The sequence below is a fragment of the Equus przewalskii genome, chromosome 16 (genome assembly GCF_037783145.1).
Source record: "Equus przewalskii isolate Varuska chromosome 16, EquPr2, whole genome shotgun sequence".
NCBI lineage: Eukaryota > Metazoa > Chordata > Mammalia > Perissodactyla > Equidae > Equus > Equus przewalskii.
Window position 1 is genome coordinate 63,691,685 of NC_091846.1, and position 24,688 is coordinate 63,716,372.

Below are 24,688 nucleotides of genomic sequence, written 5' to 3' on the forward strand. Positions count from 1 at the left end.
AGGGGTCATAATGGCTGGTTTGGGTATAATAGCAGGGCTGTGAGCAGATGGCTATGGTACAATGAATCATAGGTCTTTCAAAACAGTAGTGTAGAGTAACAGCTTCCTTCTCAACTCTGTCCTTGTGCCGTAGAACAGCAGCTACAGCCTGGGACCGAAAATTGCAAAACCTGGGTCAATCACCTTGGTTCACCTTGCTGCGATGATAACCCTGCTCATGACTAAGGGTGACTTTTTCTTTAAGTACACAGTTTAGCCATGGTCCCCACTCTCCGCCATTCCTAGAAAAACTATTCTACACCTCCTCATCTCTGTCTGGGGCATTCTTTAGTGTACTTTAGCAGTCAGGAATGACTGAAGAACCAATTTTCCTTTGAGACAAGTAGGTATATGACCCCTAGATCTCAATATTGGTTATGGAAATGGCAGATTCAGCTGGTCTAGGGGCTTTTTAATTGAATTTGGGGACTCAGCCAATCGAAAGAAAAAGCCAGTCAACAGTATACAGTGCTTTTAGCTTCATGTGGTGGTACGCTGGAACTGGCACCTTCCAACTTGTGAGAGCTGATTGTTCAATTTTATGGAATTTTGTGAACCTGTTTTTAAGCCCAGCCATTATTAGAAATTAAATTGGATAAATTTACAATTAAATAAATTATGTTAAAAAGAAAAGTAATAAATAATCAAAACTCATCACTTCTAACTATTTTGTTATTAGTTGTACTCTTGAGGTCTTTGTACGTGTATGGAGGAAATAATACGTAGTGGTGTGCTGCTGCACGTCTTTTCCCAGCTCAAAATTCATGCCATCATTCTGGTAACTAGAAATCAGCCGTGGTGGGAGTATTTATACCATGGACGTTGGCAAACACTATAAATCAGGGCTCCCCTTCAAAGCCTGAGAGCTGGTTGTTAAACATTCACCAATGCAACACTGGCTCCAGCTATAATATCTTGGTTACTGTGATTGCTAGGCACTGAAAGGGGGAGAAAAAGGACAAGCAATGGTTCTAAACTTCAGGTCAAACAGATAATCATAGGCAATTGTGATAAGTTCCATTGTAGATCTACTGGGAGATAGTGGAGCTAGTGCAGAGGTTCCCAAACATCCTCTTTCATGGAGCCCTTAGTGTCTGTATCAGTCAGAGTTCTTCAGAGAAACAGAACCAGTAGGACAGGTATATACACCCACACATGATATATAACCTACATATGTGTGTGTGTGTGTGTATACATATAAATACAGAGAGAGGTTTAGTTTAAAGAATTGGTTTGGGTGATGTGATTGTGGGGGCTGGCAATTCCCAAATGTATAGGGCAGGCTGAAAACTGAGTTGGTGCTGCAGTCTTGAAACAATTTCTTTTTCTCAAGGAAACCTCACTTTTTGTTCTTAAGGGCTGTCCACTGATTGGATAGTGTCCACACAAATTATCAAGGGTAATCTCCTTTATTTAAAGTCACACATCTTAACCACATCTACAAAATACCTTGACAGCAACACCTAGGTTAGTGTTGGATGAAATTACTGGGTCCCATAGCCTAGCCACATTGGCCCAAAACTATCACAGTATCCATGATGCTCTGAGGCCAGAAGAAATACTAACCATTTCATTTCTTGTTAAATCCAGACAATTAAGTATTTATATCCTAAAGAACTTAGCATCCATTTGAAAACATAATACATATAGATTGTCAGAAAAAAATTAGTTTTTAATAGTCACCATGTTTTACTAATGGACAGTGTGCAACTTCTCAAACCCTAGAATCAAATTGGATACTGCCACGTTTATTTCCTTATTGATTTTCACGTGATACTAGTGAAATGGAAATTAAGGAAAAACTCAGCTTCGCAAAGATGTGATGTCACTGCAGGAATGTAGTGCAGTCTGATGTTGAAACTTGAACTACCTGCAACAATTAGTTTGTGCAGTTTCCTACAGATGTCAATTTTCCCTCGAAGAGTCAAAGTCTCCCACGACACCCCCTTAAGTTTGCTGTTCTGCTTCAGCGAGTCTTGTCACATTTAGAGCAGTTACAAGCTTTAGGAGCTTTGGAGAACTTTCCTAGTTTAAAGATTAAGCTACTTAATCTTTCTGAGATTCAATTTCTTAATTTGTGAAATGAAGATGATAAAAATACCTGCTTCACAGTGCCTGACATGTAGGAACTAACCAAAGTGTTTGAGCAAACAGAAAGTGTACATTACAATGAGAATGGAGATGAGGGAGTGGGAATTCTCATACCTTGCCTTGGCATTTTGCTTGTCTTGTTCTCTGACACCTATAGATTATAACTGAAGTTTTCCGAACCTGTATAGCTTTCAGTTGGATTTTGAAATACAGAAATAATGAGATCAAGGTTTCTTTACCAGTCTCGATTCTCGGGGAACTATCTTGAGACCAAAACGTTAACTTTTTGGATATTAGTGAGATTTTATCATTTGACTACTTCCTATATGAGAACTTTATATCGAATCTACAACTCAAAGGAGTAGGAAAGGAAAGGAACCATTGTGAGATTGGTGAGTTTATCAGAATAGCTGTAGGTAATCTCTTGGCAAAGCATGCCTGTTCATTCCCCCCTGTCCATCTTCCCCTAATCCAATTTCAATACATCTCTAGGGTGGGGCACATGGCACCAGACAGTCTTTTGATCACTTCTCACTTCTCAAATCTAGTGTTTTCAGATTCTATTAATACTTTAACCAGCAAGATGCAGAGTTATGATGGGAAGAGGCTGGGAAAACTCAAGGAACAGCACAATAATTCATCTCTTCCCTTTTGTCGTGATCGAGGCACAAAAATTATTATTAAGCACCGTCCCTCCTATGGATTTAGAATAATCAGCTCCATTACTATGAATCATCAATTAGCTTTGAGACTATATTTTACATTGGTTTTGCATTCATTTTTTGCAAAAACATTCTAATAAGTCCAGTGGCTAGTTTGTGGCATATTTTGGATCATGGAATCATCTTGGTGTTATGATTTGCTATTGTCCCTGTGATGATTAACCACAATTTTGATGGGCTGTTTCCCATATAGAAGAAGGAAATTTGGAGCATTTCAAATTATTTTCTGAAATCCCTCTGTTCATTACTTTTTCTTTTTAGATACTGGAAAAGAATATGCTATGTATTCTTGTATGTGTGTATCTACACATACAAATTACTGATAATCATTTTTGTTAGGGCAGTGTTTTTATTAAATGTCTTGAGGTTTTCCATGTATGAATTAAACAAGTTATATTAATTTGAAGACAAGAAAAAACTCCCTCTTTTTAAAAAGGATCAAAGTATTTACAAGTTAAGAATTTTATAATATATTCGAGCCAGGGTAAGAAGTGAGAATAAAAGAAAGATCACTTTCCTTACTCTAGCTGCTGCATGCTCTGGAAGACCATCTTGCCTTCAAGCCCTGCCCGCTCTTTATCCCCCATACCCCTCAGCCCTGGTTAATTCTGACCACGCCACCTTCTATGCCTGTTCCCGGTCCCCAAACCATCAGCTTCTCTGAAATAAGAAAGGCAAGGAAATGGTCAAGACCAGAAACACTGGCAGAAGAACTATGGAGGTGGGCCCTGTACTTTCTAGAGTAGCATGTTTCCAGTCCTCTCTGTGCAATTGTTGGAAGAGATTTAAACAATTAGCTTATGGGTTCCATTCAAAGGAATTATTTTTGAAAAATGCAGAGAGAAAATTTTATAACCAAGAATTAATATTTAAACTCTTTATCAGGAAATTGACAACATGAAAGGGTGACACTAATACAGGTTATTTGAATGATAAGTTCCACTGAAGTAGAACTCTAATTGAATTTCTTAAAACTTGGGTGAAAGTTTCAACATTTCTGATTATGGTAGTGAACAACTTCACTAAGGAAGATCAGCCCTTAAAGATAGGAAATGATCATTTATAGTAACACTTCATACTGAAAAATGCTGAAGAAGTGCTTATTGGGAGGTTTTGGGAATTTGAACTTAAAGAAATGAACTGGAACATACATTTAAAAAATGCTACTTTCCTACGTTCTACCTCTGTGATTAGCTTGTATAGGAACTTTATGTGACTAAAAGCAGTCCAGGACTGCTAAGTCCAACTTAAATGATCTTAGCTATCAGAAACTCTAGCTAAAAGTTCACTTATTCTAGCATATGACTTCTCTAAACTTGTTTCCTTAGATTACTTGCGCCAGTCAACCTCCTAGGCACCAGATTAACAAACTGAATGGTTATTTGAGGCAACGTATCAAATGATGAGGAGATTCCAGCTTGGTACCAGACACAGCTAATTGACTGTGGGATTTTAATACTTCAGGGATGAAAGAACTGTGGTGTGGGCTATACACTCTGAAGAGGGCCAAGTGTAAAACAAATATTGCACTCTAATCGAATAGAATTTGGCGGTACAGAAATTGAAGTGCTCCATTTTGTGAGAGCTTGCCATCCTCTTTGCACTTTTTAGTTCTTAATTTCCTACCTAACTTCTAGGAAGTAAAGGGTAGTAATTTCTCTCCACACTCCAAAGCTCTGTAAAAGTTCGGCTGGCTATAGTCTGTGAAATGTAACTTGTCAGGAAGGGGAAAATTTCCCCCTACCCCTCTTGGTTCTTTTGGCTGGTCTAATAATTAAATTGACATAAGACAGATTAACAGGAGAAAAAAAATAAATTTAATTTCATACATATGGGAGCTCACAGAAATTTGAGACTCAAAGTAGTGACCCAAGCAGGCAGCTCTTATACCTTTTAGACAAAGAAACAATAAATTGATGAAGAATTGACGAGACAAAGACATTTTAAGTTGTAGTAGTGAATTAAAAAAGAAATAACAAGGTTTGTTTATGCAGCCTTCTTGGCCCTGAATTCCCTGTCTCTGGTGATTCAAAGACATCTCTTTACCTCCTGGTACAGGGAGAGTATGTTTCATATGGGAGATTTATTTACTATTTTCAGGGGGACAAAGGAGGGTCAGAGTTTCCTCTTACACAGGTGTTTCTTAAGGAACTTTAATTCAAAATAATCAATATGCCAAAATGGCATATTTTGAGGCTGCCTATGCTGAATCACATCAGACTCATTTGGACACTTCTTCTTCTTCTTCTTTTTTTTGGTGAGGACTAGTTGTCCTGAGCTAATATCTGTGCCAGTCTTCCTCTATTTTGTATGTTGGCTGCCTCCACAGCATGGCTGATGATGGGGCATTTCATTTTTGTTGTTTGTTTATTTGGAATGTGCATTCTGAGGTCCCCATGTGTCACCTCCAAGGGCAGAGAGCCAGCAGTAGCAGACTCACAGAGACTGCCTTCTCTCGTTACCGAGGGCCTCCTGTCTCTTGCTCTTTCCCACTGTGCCACCCACCAAGTCTTTCCTGGTGGCCTTCAGACCCAAGGCCATCTCTGGAAGGAGTGCTGTCTCGCAGAATCATATTTCTGCTGTCACCTTAGCATCTTGGAGTGAAAAAGAACACCTTGGCAGGCATTTGGGGAAAGAAGTTGTAAAGAGTGACATATAATTGAAAGGGGCATGTAGAGGGAGGAACAGCCCCATTTCTTCTCTCTTGGAAAACAGATGGCAACTCAGGGTCTGATTGTATGTCCCCATGCATTTGCTCTTCTTTAACTTCCAAGCAGAACTCCTTTCTTCCAAACTATAATTCTGTTTGTTTATTTTAGAGGTAGTGAAGGTTTCTGTAAAAATACAGGAACCCAGGAATTCACTGGCGTGAACTTCCAAAGAAAACATGCACTTGTGTAAACTGCATGCCTGTCCCTGTCTAATCTTACTGGATGTGAACCTACCATCATGACTTGTGTAAACTGCATGCCTGTCCCTGTCTAATCTTACTGGATGCGAACCTACCATCATGACTTGTGTAAACTGCATGCCTGTCCCTGTCTAATCTTACTGGATGCGAACCTGCCATCATGACCTGCACATAGAAGTTTTCAATAAATGTTTGATGAGTAAAGGTACAGTCACCACAGTTTCAACCCCACATTGTCTGCATTTGTGGTGTCTCATCCTGATCTTCTGGAACAAGCTATTTAGTATCTTTATTACTAGTGATCTTGGACATGTCTAGTGGCACTCCGATTGAGCTAAATGTTGTATCAAATTATATAATAGTTAACCTAGAAAGAATTTAAGAGAATTTGAGAAACGAGTGTGAGTGGGAAACCCTTAGAAGACAGCACCTTCTTCTCCTCCTTAAGTTACAACTTTGGAAGGATCCCGTTATTATATCAAATACTCCGAAGTGTCAGGAAGTATTTAAGCTGAGAAAAGTCATATTCTTGCTATTTGGAGAAATTGGAATAGGAAAGGTTAGAGCTAATTCTTTATGTAGCAGAGTAGCTGTCATGTATGATTTCAGAATGTAAATATTTCAGATGTTGCAGGTCCTATGGTCTCTGTCATAGCTACTCTGCTGTAAACAATACAGAAATGAATGGGTGGAACTGTTTCCTGATAAAACTTTATTTATGGAAAATTAAATTGGAATTGCATAAAACATTCACATAGCACAAAATATCATTCTTTTGATTTTTTTCCAAATATTTGCTCACAGGTTCTACAGAAACAGGTGGTAGGACAGATTTGGCCCAGAGGCCATGGTTTTTAAACCCCTGTTCTAGAGCCAAAAAACAAAATAAATAAACTCACTTAGAATAAATTGTTCAATTGTCCTAAGTCTCTTTTGCCATTTAAAGTCCTCAGGTTGTTTTGGCAAATATCAGTGGCCTCAGATGAGGGCGAGAGAAGAACTGTACTTCAGTAGTTCAATTCTCCCACAACCTTCTTATTTAGTAATTTCAGAAAGACAACAAGACTCAGCCTAAATTTGACCACATGTTTTATGTGGCCTGATCTTGTATGCTTGGGAACATCATCATGGTCTCTCCCTAGCCACTCTAACAAGCACTTTGCATAAAACATTTACTCTTCCTACAGCAGAATTCTTCAACATTCTGAGGATTTTCCTCCCTTCACTTTCTCTCTCAAAGCTTATCTATCTCTGTCTCGCCATCTCTCTAGCTTTCTCTCTACTAGGGACGTATGTATGGAAGGAGAAATGGGTTGACTTCTTGAGGACATTTCCGGTTCTATAAAAAGTCTAATACTGCGCTGACTTAGCAAGGCAGTCTCTTACGTGTACCTCCGTTACCCTACACACCCACACACGCACATGAAATATTTTGGTTTAAAGTTGTCCCATAGAAAGTATCTTTCTGTTTTTAGCACTTGACATAAAATATTGATTTTCTTGGAGTGATTAGAGATTATAACACCTCCAATCTAATTTCATGAATGTAGAGCCATGAGGTTTCTTCTGCAAATATCCCAAATACGGCTATTTCCCTCAGGTCATAAAATGTTATTTGTTTTTTTTTTTTGGTCAGTTTTTCACCACAAGTCCTGTGCATTTTGTTGTAAACTCAATTGTAATGATTCGGAAGTAGAATGCAGCCCTGATATACTAAATCTTGAGAAAGGGACATTTCATTTGTGCATAATACAGTAAGAAATGGAGTAGGGGGATTTAAAAAAAGTGGTTTATAACAGGTCAGAGAAAGGAACGTTCTGCAAGCTTAATACTAAATATCCATTCAATCTGGATACAGAGTTTTGTCTTTATCAGTTAGACTTGATATCTTATAAAAAGAAAATTAGTGATTGGTGGACCATTTGCATTTGATAAAGCCTTTCTTATTCCTTCTCAGTGTCTTAAACTCCAGAACTATGCTTCTCAATGGGACATGAGTATCAGAGTCACTTGGGAAAAAAATTCCAAAATTCGTATTTTGGTGTTGTCAATACCTTCAAATCAGAACTGACCAGAAACACACCTGTAGTTGAAAAAGCTGAGTTATCACTCATGACAGCAAGTAAGAATACACCACGGAGAACCATGGGGCTTCTGAGTAAGAGGGATTTCGAAAGAATCTATTAAAGGATTTTGATTTTGCTTGGGTGATTTGGAGAAAGCTTCAAAGAAGCAGGGCTTCATCCCACACTGGGTGCTGTCAGAAAGCAGATGGAATTCTACAATAAGGCATCTCAACAAATCTTATCAACAAGGAGGGAGACTTGTATGAAGATCAATCTATAAATGGGAAAGAAGTGCAGACACTCATTTTGCCCAAGAGAGGTGTTCCGTACTCTTTGTCTGGTATAGTGACCATGCTTTTGTCTGTGCTTAGACAAAATTTTGAAGTGGCCTTGCTGTGTCTCCTTTTACTGTGGTCTCAGAATAATCTTGTCTGAGGTTGGTATTCCGTGAGATGGTTTAGGTGTGATAGACTATCATGACCCAGCTGTGAGTGCCGGACTGGCTACTGAATGTCAAGGGCATCTTGTTTCTCTTTCTTAATATCCACCCCCTGCTTTCCTCTCTGGCACAACTACAGTGACTACTATTTTTAGTGACATATTTCCAAGTTTTAATTACAAAATATTTTAAATGTACAGAACAAGTAAAGGTAATAATAAGCACCACGTATCCATCAAAGAACTTAGAAATAAAAGATTATAGATAAAAGTATTTGAGCATTTCTCTCAAATTCTAATTCCTCCTGGGACAGAACTGTTATCTTGAATTTGATATTTATCATTCTCGAATATGATGCATTTTCCTTTCCTTTCTTTTGAAAAAAAATACATATGCTATTTCATGGTCTCCCTCCCTTCTAGAAGTTACATAAGATCTAACTTTAATACACACTTGTGATCATGTTTTTGTCCTGAGGTTGTTTTAAGTAGGCACTGAAGCATCAAACTACATGAGGATCCATGAGATACCCTATACTGCCCACAGGGTTACAGGACATAATTTTGTATAAGTGCAGTTAAACATTATACATGAATTTTAATCATTACATCACGTGCTCTGGTCATTTGGTTTTCAATGGCCTACAGTGATTTTCATCACAGAGACAATTTATTGCTTTTATTTAGCAAGATATTGGGTAGATTTTCTTTCTTCCCTCCACAGGCTCTGCTAAACATTTTTGATGCTAACGGAGCTGCGTCAATTGGAAAGTCACATTTTATGCAATAACAGACCATTTTAATTTGATGAAGCGAAGATTTGGTTCCCACTTGCAAATAGCACTGAAGAAAGCAATATTGTTAAAAAGAAGTGGCCTGGTATATCCAGAGATAAATCTGTTGAATTAAATACAAGACTTTCATTACTTTTTACTTTACATTTCCATATAGCTCAAGCATTAAATAACCCATCAGTGCCTTCCTCTTTGCAGGAGAACGTTTTCTCTCTGACAAGATGTGTCAACTGAGGGAACATGTGGCACATGAGACATGCCACTGAAAGCATGCTCACTTTCACCTAGAGAAAAACTGATGCATTCTGACAGAAGGACAGGCAGAAAGAGAACACAAGGAACTATTCCCATCTTTTCTTGCCCTTGCTGTCTAACAGACTGTGGTGATGGGACTGAATGTCTTTTGCCTTACTTGAGGTTTCCAAAGACAAGCACACTTATAACTGTAGAGCATCTCTTGTCATCTAGTGTTACTTGGTACATTTCAAATAAAAGCAGGAACATCGTCGTGGTCTTCTGAAGTCTTTAATATACCTTCACTCAAATGACAGGCACAGGAACTAAATATCAGGTGTCTTAGTCCGTTTGGGCTGCTATAATAGAAATACCAGAAACTGGTGGCTTATAAATACAAACATTTATTTCTCAGGGTTCTGGAGGCTGTGTCCAAGATCGTGGCACTGGCAGATTCAGTGTCTGGTGAGAGCCCGCTCCCTGGTCCACAGACCCCAACTTTTTGCTGTGTCTTCACAAGGCAGAAGGGATGGACCAGCTCTCTGGGGTCTCTTTTAAAAGGGCACTAAGCCTATTCATGACCTAATCACCTCCAAAGGCCTCACCTCCTAATACCGTCATGTTAAGGGTTAGGATTTTGACGTATGAATTTGGGGGGGTGGTACACAGAAATTCAGACCATAGCATCCGATTCAACGTAAGTCCACAATGATTGAAATGTTAAGTACACCAAGGATGAGATAAAAGTTCATGGGGATGGCTGGAGGGGTTGGTGGAACAAGGAGCCCAGCATTTGAGGGAGATTTTAGAGAAACAGATTCCCTGAAGTCCTTACCATTCCATGCTGACATTTACCTTCTCCTTGCAGGGGAACACTTGAGAATCTGTCCTCAAGAATATACGTGCTGCACCACAGAAATGGAAGACAAGTTGAGCCAGCAAAGCAAACTCGAGTTTGAAAACCTTGTGGAGGAGACAAGTCATTTTGTGCGCACCACTTTCGTGTCCAGGCACAAGAAATTTGACGGTAGGTGAAACACTTTCCACTTCACTTTGCTCTAGGTGCGCATTTCTATGAGAATCTTGGTCTTATGTGTAAAACTTTTTTTTTTTTAAAGCAGGAGCTTTTCTTTCCCTCTTAAACATTTATAAATTTTTTTTAGAAAAAGCATGATTATTCTTGACAATTTTTATAGTAGTATCTTGGAAAAACCTGAGTTAACAAAGAGCTGTTTTGCATTTGTGGTTTGCCTGTGAGATTTATTCTGAAAGGTTTAGCTCAATTTTTCATTATTAGAGTGATTTTAATTCAGGTTTTGTCACACCGTAGCTTGTCTTCAGTTTTCATCTGGGGATTTTCTTTAAAATAATTAAATCATTTAAAATTATTTGAAAGATAACAACAATTTTAGGAAGACAGGCTTGTTTTCAGTGCCAATGATAGGGACTCCTTTATTTTAGCGTTTGCCCCTCCATTAATGTAGTTACAGGGCATGCTGCATAACATTTAAACCTTCTATTGATTTCCTGATATAAGCAGTTGACTTCATTTCTATATTCTATTTGTTAAATAAACCTGTTTTATTAGAAAGCACAAGGAATGAAAGTAATTATTACTAAGATGACAGCATTGAATTTTCTCATCAGAACCTAAGAAAAATACTCAAAAGCAACCTGATTTTTATCAACTGAATTGATAATGCTAAGGATAAAGTTAATATTCTTAGATGGTGTGTAGTCTTTAGTGCTCTAAGAAATGGATGCCCCTTACTATGACTCATTGTAAACCAGACTTGCAAATTGCAGAGAGTCTTCGTTTGGTCATATTAAGTTGCCCTCGGGCAAGAGAACTGCCATTCATTTTCTTTGCCCTTTCCAGCCAAAGCACACAGAGCCAGTTTAGAAAAGGCTTGCCAAAGTTTTCCTTCTTTTTTCTTTTCCCTGTAGTAGGTAAATGTTCTGCTTCATCGCTGCTTTAAATTATTATAGCAACACCAACTTCTTCTAAATCAGTCCTCTAAGTTCTAAACGGCAGGTCCGCCCAGTGGTGTTTTCAATGCTCAAGATGATGTGACATTTTCCGTGTAAGTCAATGGGACTTCATCTTTTCCGCAAGTGTGTTTCAACATCTTCACATTCTTCTGTCTCCCACCCTGTGTATAACTTTATATGTGATGTATGTGAAAATAATTCCTTATTTAGAAGTGATGCTGTGAATGTTATTCCCTTGAATGCAACTAGAGAGTACTTGGAACTTGCCCTTGATTGACAGATTACAAATCCAGTACCATGCAGGAGTTCCTGAAGGGGTTCTGTGCTTGAGGAACATAATATATCACTTCAAAATGAGGCGAATTGAGACACCACAACCTTTGTTACAGAAAGCACATGAGAGTGATCTGTTGCTGCTAACTTCTACCTGTGTCTTTGGAAAACAACTCTAGTGCCTTTATAAAGCTGTACTCCAACATTAGGTTGAAATAATTCCAGGGCAGTATTCACAGTAGGTAACATATATTCCTTTTAATAAAAATATTAGATATAAGGTAGCTTTGTGGGGAGTCGATTTTTTTTAAATGAGTAAAGTTGTTCAACAAGACTCAGTCAGATACTTCTTTAATTCTCATATCAATGACTTTTAATATCTTTGGATTAACAATTTTCAATCCCAGGTCTCATTTGTCTTACTAAAGAAACTACTCCCTCTGTCTATTCCTCTCTTCCTTTCCCTCTCCCCTGCTCCCCACTTTTACAGGTGTATTTTAAATCATCCTGATGTACTTAAAGCTATTATGTCAATTGGTTTGACAGGACATTGATTTCTGCTAAGATTAGATCTGACGTGGGGATGATGAATTCTTTAGTAACAGTGCATTTCATTGCAGCTGCATTAGATTGGGATGGGAGCGAAATTAAGACTTTTTTCAAGGAAACTTTCAGCTAGACTTTTTAAAAAATCTAAATGTGATCCTAGTAAGGTCAGCATCTAAAAAGCACAGTATTAAAGAAAATAATCATAAAAATATATAAAATTAAAAATTCACCATTAAAATCTCTGCCCTTTCTTTAGGCAATTTCATGAAGGTCAGTCATGCAATTGTATGACTTATCTTCCTGTCCCCAGAAGGTGATCCTGCTAAGTCACCTTTCAGGAACACTGGTGCATTCATGTGGGCAGCTTTCCATTTTTCCCTTGGCTTTTTTTTAAACACTTCCTCGTGGCATTTATTGATGAGTATCAGTTGGTGTGAGCACAGGAGAACTATCTAGAATCAGTTGTGTAATGTTAGTCTCTGAGTTTTATTTTCCCAGATAAAACCAATGGTGCTCTGAAGGGCTTTCAGTTTATTTTTAGGCGCTTCCTATTCTGTGAGTCATTTTGCGTTATTGCTGGGGTCTCTTGATGCACAGTGTCCATTTTGCATTTCTGCCTCTGGTGTCACTTTTTCAGAGATTTTGACTGTCATCTGGAATTTGCACTTCTTTGTTGGCTATATATTCTTTTTTTATGAATGACAACTATATTATATAATAACGTGACTACTTCCTGTTTTCATTAAGTACAGCAACAATTTAAATTCCACCTGATATATGTGATTCAGTTCAAACTATGTTCAGAGAGGCTAAATTCAATCACCATTAGGAATTATTCTGTGGGTGTTGCATCCCTTGTTATACTAGAGATATTTTCATTCCATGTAGGTTTTCATTTTGTGGCAAAGGTGACTTCTAAAATTTGAAATTCCAAAACCTTTAACATAACATTCTATTTATTGCCACAGTCTTTTCTAGTTTGTATTAATATCTTTGGTAATAGTTAGAAGATAATACTGTATAAAATTGTAAATATTCACTGGGTGATTGGAAGCTAAACCTGAATTAGTATGAATTCTTCTCAACTTTCCTAAATGGCCAAGCTTTGCTCTATACCCCCAGTAGCCTACAAATGTGTAGCTAAGAGGCAGTTTATTGAAAAATTTGTAGCTGAGAGGCAATGAATTGAAAAATTATGTAAAATCAATTGCAGAAATTTTCATTCTTTGGCAGAGAATTTTGTTATACCTGAGTAGCTTTTTTTTTCCTTTTTAAACATAGAATTGAAATGTTATGATGAATGTGTATAAAATGAATGTTTGCATTCTTGGCACTAGTGTTTCTCCAGGTGTCTCATAGGTTTTTGTCTGTTTTTTCTCCTTTTTCTGGTCAAATTTCCACCTCTGGCTGGCATTACACATCCCTGCAAGCCCCTCACCCTTTTGGCCAGGGCCCGGCCACTGCAGAGGTCCCCTCATGCCTATCCAGGGATGCTCTCCATTTTGTCTCTGGCTGAGCCCAGCTTTTCTGTCCCACCCCAGGGGTTAAAATTATGGATGAAGACCCAACCAGATACAGTTGGCAGAATGATCATATTACTCCCTTACCTCTTACCATCTGCACCTCTGCCAAACACCCCAGACAGCCAGAAGCACACAAACAAATAAAGAAAATCATATAAAAATACAGAAAGAGGAGAGGGTCATCCCTGTGCCTGCACTCATTTTCCTAGCATTTTTGTATTTAGTGACTATCTGACCTGTCAAATTTCTTTTGTGTCAAAATCCCAACTGCTGTTGTGCTTCTAAGAGGCTAATTTGTTAGGATCCTAGGAAATGGAGAACAACAAACACTTGGATAGTAGTTACAGTAATAATACACAACACATGGCCCTGTTCCTAGCCCTTTGTAGATGTTAACGTATTTACAAGGGGAGAACTGCCGTGCAAAGTCACACAGGGATTGCGTGGCAGTCAGGATTCCGTCCCAGGCTGGGCACTCCTGAATCCCTGCTCTTGGCCACCAGTGGCACATGATCTTTCTAGTGCTTTCCAGTCCCCAAATGAGGTGAGATTTCATGATCAGCAGCATGTGTTCCTCTATCTCCTACTGCCTGCCCTGCCCCAGTTATTGTGGGGAGGAGATGGAAATATCTTACAGAGAAAAGTGGAAGATTTTTTTTTAATCCTTAAAAAAAGAAAATTACCCACCTAAATATAGTTCAGCCCCCAAGGAACCTGGAGCCTGGAGAGGGTAAATGACTTGCCAAGTTTCCACCAAGAATGATGAAACCAACATTGTAACCTAATACTCTTGACTGACATCAGACTTATAAATAGTAATGTGATAGAAAGTTGATATTGGGTTAAAATTCTAACTAGCTTTTATTTGTTTTGAGTGGACGCTGGTTAAAAATTATTGATATTCCCTTAACAAGGCAATAATGATATTGGTGGCTAAAGAATCCAGCCACATTTTTGGAAAAAGGGAGGAACAGTATTCAAAGCAAAGTTCCCCCTAATTAAACAAGAATGAGTGTTTTGTGCAAAAATCTTAAATAAATGAAGCCATATTATTTATTCTTATTACCTCACAAAGCCTAGTAGCTTCTGTCTTGATGTGGGCACCAGTATCCTATTCTCTGGGAGCAAGTATGGAATATGTATTATTTAGAGACAGGGAAATTTAGTTGAAGGGATATTTTATTTTGGTTATTCTTTTTTCTTCAGATTTATTTGAGCTGAAATTTATTCACATTTGAAACTCAATATGAGCTTTTTTTTTTCAGTGTGTTCTTCTTGGTCTTATTATTTTACTTTCCTTCCTGGTTTTTATTTATGTATTTTAATGATATACATTTGTCCAGAGGTTTTGGCAGCAAGTACATTTTTAAAAGCAAAATAAAAAAAAAGCTGAGCAGTAATTTCCATCCTTCTGAAGAACTTATTCTATAGTAACACCCTCAGAATTCTCATTTTACTGAATGCGGAAATAATTTATACATGGTGGCATAGTATTTTTATGCTGCAAATCTGCTTATATTTTCTTTTAAAATATCATTTCTCATCTATATACTGTAGAGATGACAATAATGAAATGATATCTTTAAAATATAGACTAATTTTCTCAGAGAATACACTTATTTGAAAAGGAAAAAACCCTCAGTAGTTTTCCATATGGACGTAGAACTTTCTATATTTCCTGTCACATGAGTGATATGTGTGTGTTTGTGTGTGTGTGTGATTTCAATTGGAAGCATTTATTCAGAACCTACTATATAGAAGGAACTTAACCTTGTGTGAAGGAGATAAAAAGATGAGTAATAATGACAAAAATATGGTCACAGTCTGTCACAAAGTTTACCTTGTTGAGGAGACATAAGTATAAAACTCACACTGAAGAAGGCAGAATTGACTGTCATAAAGTAGTTCATGGGAAATACAAACAGCGAGTCAAGGATTTTACTTAGAGGCATCAGAGAAGACTTTTGAAGGAGGGAACAGACAGGACCCTTAAGGAATGACCCTTAAAGAAAAGACTGTGATAGTTGAAGAAGTGGCAGGAGGAGACAAAGGCACCAGAAATTTTGTATCCATGTCCACAAGGTCCTTGGGGCATGTTGTAAACATGTTTACCATTGATTTCTTCCAAATAATATTAATTTATTGACATTTAGCATATATCTATTATGTAGATATTTTTCAGAAACTTTTTTGGTTTTGTCTCAGTCTGCTATTGCTTTGTAACAACAAACCACAAAATTTCAGGACACGAACAGGAAGCATTTATTTTTCCTTAATGTGTCTTTGCGTTGGCTAGAGTTTGGCTATTTCAGGCTATATTCAGCTAGGCTTAGCTGTAAACTATGAATTTGGCCTGGTCTTCTCTACATGTCTCTTATTCTTTTGGAATCAGCATTCTCTCTTGGGCATGTTCTTCTCATGGTTCAATTTGTAGGCTAAGGTGCATACATGGAGGCATGATGCCCCTCAACATTTAAACCAGAATTGCCACACTGTCTTCCTAGGTATCATGGGCTAGAGCAAATCTCGTGGTCATTCCCAACATCTATGGGGCGGGGACGTGTAGAACTCTCATGGAGGTGGAGGTGGGGGAAGGAGTGACTATTTCTGTATCCTAATTTACCACAGTCCTCAACTGACTACCTCTTGCCATTCCCTAAACAATGTTTCACATTCCACGTTGGCTTGTGTGTGTGTGTGTGTGTGTGTTTGTGTTTGTGTCTTCATGTGTGTATTTGTTAGTATGATAGGATATGGGAGGTAGTGGTAGAGCGATGTGTCTGCCTAAATGTGGTTTATTCCCTTTGTTTCTTTCTTTCTTTCTTTCTTCTCTTTGGCCAGATGGTTCAAAACTCGGGAAGCACACTGCTAATCAGCAGCTTCATGTCCTCTGTGATGGACTACCAATCTTTTTCTAATTCTGAGACCCCTATTACACACCTCAAAGTAACTTAAAACACATTATGCTCCCAGTGTAGCTGTAATATTCTCATCTTATTATCACCAATTCCCTTGCATGGTGGCTTCACTGAGCAGCTGTTTCACAGACAAGCCAATTTCTTTTAAGTATTGCTCTATCAGACACTGAAACCAGCCCTACCAGAAGGGTTCTTGGTCATGAATGTTAATGAGCAGACGAGTATCTGTTCCCTGACAGTGGCTCACTAATCCTTTGAGTAAGTGTGGGTAAATTACAGGAGAAATTTTATTTCAGTTAAATTGATCTGCCACTGAATAGAGAAAACTGATTTTCTTATTTTAATGAAAATCAAGAAAAATATTTTATGGTGGTGTAAATTAGAGCTCAGTGGAGACATTTTTGTCTTCGGACCTTAGAGCCCAGTAGCTCAGTGTAGACTGATTGGTCTGTATAGTGTGCGTAAAGGTAATAGAGAACTTGTTATCTCCAGTTAGGTGTGACGTGCAGTAGGAAACAATTTAAGTCATCCACTCCCTAACTGGGATTTTGCATCAAGAGATTCTTGACTTTCCCTCGTGATAAGCAATTGGAATAAAAACTTCTTCCTCCACTGAGACATTATATAAAAGATTTCCCTTTATCAAACAAATAACATGGTAAAGGCATAAGAAAAGCATTTATATGCTTTTAGAGTTCTAAAATTCAGAAGAAAATAATTCAGGTGAGTCTTTATCTGAAATGACACACTCTGCCCTGAGGGAGTCCCTGAGATGGGCAGATAGAAGGAACAAGACGGGCAGAAAGGTGATAATGGTTGAAACTTGTTGATGAGTCCATTGGGTTTACTATAATATTCTCATTTTTGTATGGTTTCTAAATTTCTGTAATAAAAAGTTTTTTAAAAAGAGAGAGGTGAGTGGGGCCAGCCCTGTGGCTGAGTGATTAAAGTTCTGCACGCTCGGCTTCAGTGGCTTGGGTTTACAGGTTCAGATCCCCGGTGTGGACAAGCTCCACTGGTCAGCCATGCTGTAGAGGTGTCCCACATACAAAATGGAGGAAGATTGGCACTGATGTTAGCTCAGGGCTAATTTTCTTCAACCAAAGAAAAAAAAAAGAGACAGAAGTGACTTGAACTTGTGCAGGACTGAAGATTTCCAGATTGTGTATTCATTTTTGATACAGAGCAATGTCAAAAGGTATTACCACTCTTACGTCTTTTGTATTCAACAATACTAAGTTAAACAGAGCATACCACTTTCAAATTGCAAAGAGGAACATAACTTATAGGAATTTTAACTCAGATCAAGGCTACTTAGCTTCTGCTTCCAGCCAACATTTTATTATTGTTTTGCTAGAAATGGCATGTCTGGTCTATCTACATGAACAGGCCTATTAAAATGAGCCTTCGTCTTTGGATCTCCCTGTTAAGTGTGATTCAAAATGTTAAATTCTTGTTTAGAAGATATTTGGACACCAAGACAAGCATATTACTCAAACACAAACTTTGGCAAGATTCAGAAGCATTGTAAAACGTATGTTATAAATGCATTATAAGTAACAGTCACCCAGTGATTTTTGCTTGAATGACAGCATTGACATGAGCTCTTAGAGTTTGGCATTTTAGCAAATCTGAAGGAAGAGACAGCTTGCCTAAGCAATTAATTCCATATGATTCCAAGTATTCCATTAGACAGGATGACAATCCTGAACCCAAATGTGGAAGTAGAATCAGCAATCAGCTAGTAAGACGTCACGGTTCACAGCACTCAGAAATTCTGAAAAAAATCACTCATTACGGTTTCAAAATTTTCCACGTATTATTGTTTCAAAAGGATTGCTATATTCATTAAGTGGACAAATATTATTCTTGGGGTGACTATATATAGTAGGACATGATCTTCATCCTGTTTTCTCCCTACCTAGTGGTTTAATTGAATCCAAACAACCTGAAAATGAAAAGCAAACTTTGAAGTCAGATAGAGGGAATCAGGCCTCCAAGGCCTTTCCATGTTTGAAGAAATTGTACTTCTTCATGTATTTTTTATTTCTGAAAAGTTTGTTGCGTCCTTTCTCCTTTTAAGAGAATAGTGCTGTGGTCATGACAGGTTTTAGTTCGCTCAGGCCTCCTGTGTCCTTCTCCTCAATGATTACGTAGTTGACACCTTATCATTTTCACTTCTTTAGTGTTCCTTGTTGGGGGGGTAAGATTAGCTGTGAGCTAACATCCACTGCCAATCCTCCTCTTGTTTTGTTTTGCTGAGGAAGACTGGCCCTGAGCTAACATCTGTGCCCATCTTCCTCCACTTTATATGTGGGACACCTGCCACGGCATGGCTTGACAAAGGGTGCATAGGTCCGCATCTGGGATCCGAACCAGCGAACCCTGGGCCACCGAAGCAGAACATGCGAACTTAACTGCTGTGCCACTGGGCTGGCTCCTATTTAGTGTTCTTTTAACAGTATTCTTTAAAAAAAAAGTATGATCTATTGCATATTCTCTGTTGCAGTCTAAGCTCATTAAGTATAAGGATTAGGTCTCCTATTTCTGTTTTATCTTCCTATACTTGACTTAATACAGAACATATTTAATAATGCTTCAGTGTTGTCTGACTGTGGCACTGACCTGCACAGACCCAAGGGCACAGACTGGTCAGATGAATTACTTAAGTTCCTGTAATAAGTATGACAGAAGAAAATAGGAAGCCTTGAATTCTAGTTATCTCTTAACTCTTAAGGTCCATAAACCTGGAAGTCATATTTGATTTCAGCAGCAGTTATTCCAGTGGATTTAGTAGAACTCATTTTAAATTCCCAGAACAAAGATGGTCTTTATTTAGAGTACAAGTAGAAGCCCTTACCTCAAAAAGCAGCATGAGTGTGTTCTCTATTATACACACACACACACACACACACAAATTAAGAAGGGTTAAGATGCACGTGAATCACCTGGAAGACCAATTAACATATAGATTCCTGGGTTCAAACACTGGAGAATTTGACTCTTTGGTCTGGATGGACTCAGAAATCTTCATTTTGCTTATGCATCCCACATTTCTGAAGCAAGTGGTCTCTGGGCCAGCACACTTTGAGTATCACAGGTTAAGTGGAGTTGAAAGGTCAGTTATCAGGACATAGAGCTGAGGCACAGAAAGATGACGGAGATTTTTAAATCTTTGCTCTATTATATCAAGGTCAGTTTAAGGTCTGCCAATAAATGGTCCCCACTGTGTAAGATGGAGCCAAGCACCTACTGACCATCAGAAAATTTTTTTTTTGAGGAAGATTAGCCCTGAGCTAACATCTGCTGCCAATCCTCCTCTTTTTGCTGAGGAAGACTGGCCCTGAGCTAACATCCGTGCCCATCCTCCTCTACTTTACATGTGGGACGCCTACCACAGCATGGCTTGCCAAGTGGTGCCATGTCTGCGCCCAGGATCTGAACCAGCGAACCCCGGGCTGCCGAAGCAGAACATGCGAACTTAACTGCTGCGCCCTGGGGCCTGCCCCAGAAAATGTTTTTTATACATTAAACAAGTCTCTCTTTTTTCCTTCTGATTTTAACAGTGAATTACACTCAAGATCCATAACTCATTTGATCTTTTGCAGATCAAAATTATACTTTATTTGAAATTTTTTTGTATTTGTGAACTATAAAATTATTTTCTTTTTTCCTCTTTTATTTTCCAGTTTATAGATGTAACAGATATTTGTTTTTTTGCAACGTAAAAAAATACATTTTAATTTCTTTATTTTGGGGCTTTCTTTTAGCTAGGATGATGTTTTTGAAGCTAAATAACTTAATTTTTAATAGCATTTTCTGATTTTAAAGTAACATGCTTATTTTAGAAAATTTGAATAATTTAACATTAAAGTGTTAGAGGATTTAAAGTTATCTTAAATTTATGCCTAACTAGGGAAAAACAAAAAAAACTGAGCTCCGAGCATGCTGAGGTAAAAATGTAATAATAATCAATATATGATTTCTCATGAAAGTTTACTCAGATAACTTCTGAAAAATAAAATAAATTCAGCTCTTTATTCCTATGTTTAATGGTTTATAAATATAAAATGAAAAGCAGAACCCAGTCCCTGTGGGAGGGAGGATTTCCTATTTTCTGGCGGTAATATTCATTCCCCCATGCTTCATAACATTTTGTCACTACAACTGTGGATGACTTTTCCCATAATTGACTTGGTGGTCTTTATTTAGAATGCAAGTAGAAACCCTTCAGAATGATGACAGCATAGTTCTGAAGGTTTGTATGATGTACTAAATCATGTTTTTTGTTAAAGAATAGGTCAAGGAAGCACTTTAAATGAATCCTCCTGTGAAGTAACGATTTAACAAAAAAAGGTTAAGGAGAAACAACATGAACGTTTCTCATGTTCTCTCTGAATCCTCTAAGGTCTACTGACTTTGTCCAGTTATCAGTAGGTCAGCCGGGCTTTTTCTCACTCTCCCCACAGTGCCCAGAAATGGTTTCCTAAGGGAAGTGGCTTCTAAGGATGTTGTGAGGCCCGAGTGTCCCAATTCCACCCATAAATAGAGGATTAGCCGTCAGGCACAGCCTCCTGTCCGTTTCAAGGTTTAGTTTGTCTCTAGTGTGTAGAACTCTGGATTGTCTTCTGCAGCTACAGAAGTTGGAGAGCCAGTTTCAGTTAATATTAGTGTTATACATTTTTAAACTGCTTAAAACATTCTCCAAAAATGAGTGCTTTTTTTCAGTGTTTGAGATTATTTTTCTCTTGCTGCTTCTAAATCAGGAATCTCTTTATTTGTTTCCACATAGATGCCAGGTGCCTAGTGCAGTTTCTACATTCTTTTCTTCATTCACCCTTTCATTCCCCATAGTTGAAGAAGGGAATGACGTTATGTTCATGACACTATTCAAGTTCTAGTAAAAAAAAAAAAAAAAAAACGACATGTTAAAAGCACAGGCCCTCGAATCAGCAGACCAGACTTCATATACAGGATTTGCAATTTCTTAAAGTGACTTAGAAAGTTTCTTGAACTCTTTGGTTTCCATGTTTTCTTTTGTCAAAATGAGTGTAATAATCATAGTTTTGAAAATATACGTAAGGAGCCTAGTAAGAATCTGGCAAAAACTGAATATTTAATATATGATGCCTCTTCCCTGTTCTTCATCCTTGTCATCATCATTGTGTTGACTTTCTTGTCCTCAAGGAGCCAGCAGTCCCACAGAGCCACTTTGACAAGAGCATAAGTAACTGTAATACTGATTGATGCTGTGAGGAAAATACAGATAAAAGATTAGAAAGGAATGAAATCGTTTCATGATGAGAGGACCATGAATAATTTTCTGAAAAGACAGAATGAAAACTGCCTTGAAAGTTAGAAAGGATTTGGACATTAGTTAGGAAGGATGTAGAAATGTGAGGGAAGACATGGAGATGGGGAATCAAGAAGGATACAGGGATAATTCTGTTTGTGGAACAAAAGACACAAGTAAAAGAGGAGATGCATCATTAAGGTCTTTGAGGAGTAGATCCATCATTAAGTCTTTGAGTATGTTTAAAAAGTGGAAAAATCATTCTATTCTCTGAAAAATCAATGGATGCTCCTGTTCATTTTCACTTAGATGATTGAATTGACTGTTGATTTTGAAGTCATGTAGACAAAAGTTAAAATCCTTGTTGAGGGTCCAGTGCGGTGGCCTAGTGGTTAAGTTTGTGTGCTTTGATTCAGTCGCCTGGGGTTCCCAGGTTTGGATCCTGGGCATGGACCTAGCACTGCTTGTCAAGTCAGGCTGTGGTGGCTTCCCACATAAAATAGAGGAAGATTGGCACAGATGTTAGCTAAGTGACAATCTTCCTCAAAGCAAAAAGCGGAAGATTAGCAAAAGATGTTAGCTGAGGGACAATCTTCCTCACAAAAAGAAAATAAATAAATCCTTGTTGAGCACCTAACAAAGTTTACACTGTGGGGTTTATTCAGTTTACTTGATGGCAGAGAGCAGGTATGTGGATTAGAGAACAAAATGTATTCAGTGGACTCCTTATATCCTTTAGTGTGTGTGTCTATATAATAATTTTATGGGGGTTTTTTTGGATGAGGAAGATTGGCCCTGAGCTACCCTCTGCAGCCAATCTTCCTCTTTTTGCTTGAGAAAGATTGTCACTGAGCTGACTTCTGTGCCAGTCTTCCTCTACTTTGTATGTGGGACACCACCACCACATGGCTTTATGAGCTATGTGTAGGTTCATGCCTGGGATCCAAACCTGTAAACCCTGGGCCACTGAAGCAGAGCATGCAAACTTAACCACTGTACCACCAGGCTGGCCCTAAATAATATTTTTGAATAAACAGTAAACTTCCAAGTGGTTTTGACAGAGTTTGATTCCTGTATGGTGTATGTGTGAGAATTCTCTACATTAAGGACTGCTGATATGTTGATCCTACTTCAAAACATGTGCAACAAAGTTTCAACAGTGATTTGTGGGGAATGGTAGGTTTAGGAGTAGATTTTCTTATGTTATTCTCCTTTTCAGGTTTCTCACTACAATGAATACGTATTACTGTTATAATCACAAAAATTGTTAAATGGTTTATCTGATCAAGAAAATGAACATTACGTTGATATCTCTCATAAGGCCTGGCCACATACACCATACCTCAGCTCATGAAATCAGTTGTCTTGGTGAAATTTTCTAATGAAAGTGTCAGGTCCCAGTTTCAAAAACAAAATTGTATTTGAAATTGTTAAATTTCACATTATATTTCATAAAATGCTAAATTTCTGTTTCACATATCTTGCATAAAGGTTCCCCTAACAATATTACATGCAAATATAGGACAAGCACCCTACTATAAATATTACAATCAACAACCATGGTGGACATAAAACTTATGCTAATTTACATAATGAATTGAATTCTCTCAGCAACGATTTAGTATACAACTGACTTAGTATTTAGATCATTGGAGATGGATGAATGCAAACATCTTCATGCACTCAAACTCTTCACATCATTGAAAATCCCAAAGGCTCTGGAGCTCTGTTAAAGCCTGCATTATGTAAAGATATGCATATTTACTTATTGTACGTTTATACAGTGTTTGTTAAGTAGCTATTGATTTTTCATAGTTGCTTTTTAGCAACTTTAAATCCTCATTTAAAATGTGTAATTCTTAAAGGCAGCTAAAAATCTCCATTGGTTCAAGTTATTAGAAATGAAGTGATATGCAATAGCCTGGTGTACTCTTGGCTTGCTGCCAATAGTAAATGAAAGATGCTTCACTGGCTGACTAATGGTGTTTCTTATCGTCAGATTCACTAACTGTGGTTAATGTTGAACCAAGTTTATTTGTGCAGAGTTCTTCAGGAGGCCAAGACATTAAGATTCCTTGGAATAAACATCAACCGGGCATTACCTGCACACCTAAATGGATTTCTTGCCAATGAGTAATGCTGTGTCTTCACTACACAGTCTGCACAGAAAATGCCAGAACTCAGTTTAGAGAGTTCAGCAATCTTCTGACTAAGATTCTTCATTAAGGGCCCTTTGTTAGATGAATCCACTTCTCTGTTCTATTCCTTGTCTGAATAAAATACATTTTAAGGGTCATCACTTTTAGGCAAAGTTGAGGAATAGATTTTTTTAAAAATCAACGATATATTTTCCTTCCTTCTGAGGATTTTGTTCAATGGCATGGCACTGTGATTTTGTGGGAGCTTAATAAAAGCCACCTTGATGACAAAGCAGAAACATTAGCTGTTTGTCTTCTTGCTAATGTAAAACCCTAAGTGTGGCTTTGTTCTCTGCTCTCATTATCCATTAGCCTCATTTTTAAACCTCTTTCTATGTATTTGAAGAGCAATCAAGAAATATATTATTGTTGTCAAATATCTTATCCTCACGTACGATGTCTCTTTAAAATAAGTAATATAATGAAAGAAATAAAGCATGGGTAACCTTTAGAAAGGCTGGTTAACTTGAGGAATGATGACTAATGACACTTTTTATTCACAAAAATTTTCCTGCCGTCTAAACAAACAGCACTACGTGGAATAAAACATGTTGCTAGATAGCCAGCATTTCAAAATAAATGAAGAAGACCTTCCTTTCTACTAGGTGAGGAGATACTAAATTGAAAGACTGTAATTAATTTCTTCC

General features: G+C 37.8%; 1 protein-coding gene across 2 annotated transcripts in view; it reads left to right on the forward strand.

Annotated features, from left to right (window-relative positions):
* Nucleotides 1–24,688, forward strand: part of GPC6 (glypican 6) — a 1,030,865-nt gene that overhangs the window by 263,247 nt on the left and 742,930 nt on the right. For both annotated transcript variants that reach the window (XM_070579058.1, XM_070579059.1), the window contains exon 2: nucleotides 10,164–10,322. In XM_070579058.1, coding sequence (XP_070435159.1) covers nucleotides 10,164–10,322 — 159 coding nt within the window. The remainder of the gene's footprint in view (nucleotides 1–10,163; nucleotides 10,323–24,688) is intronic.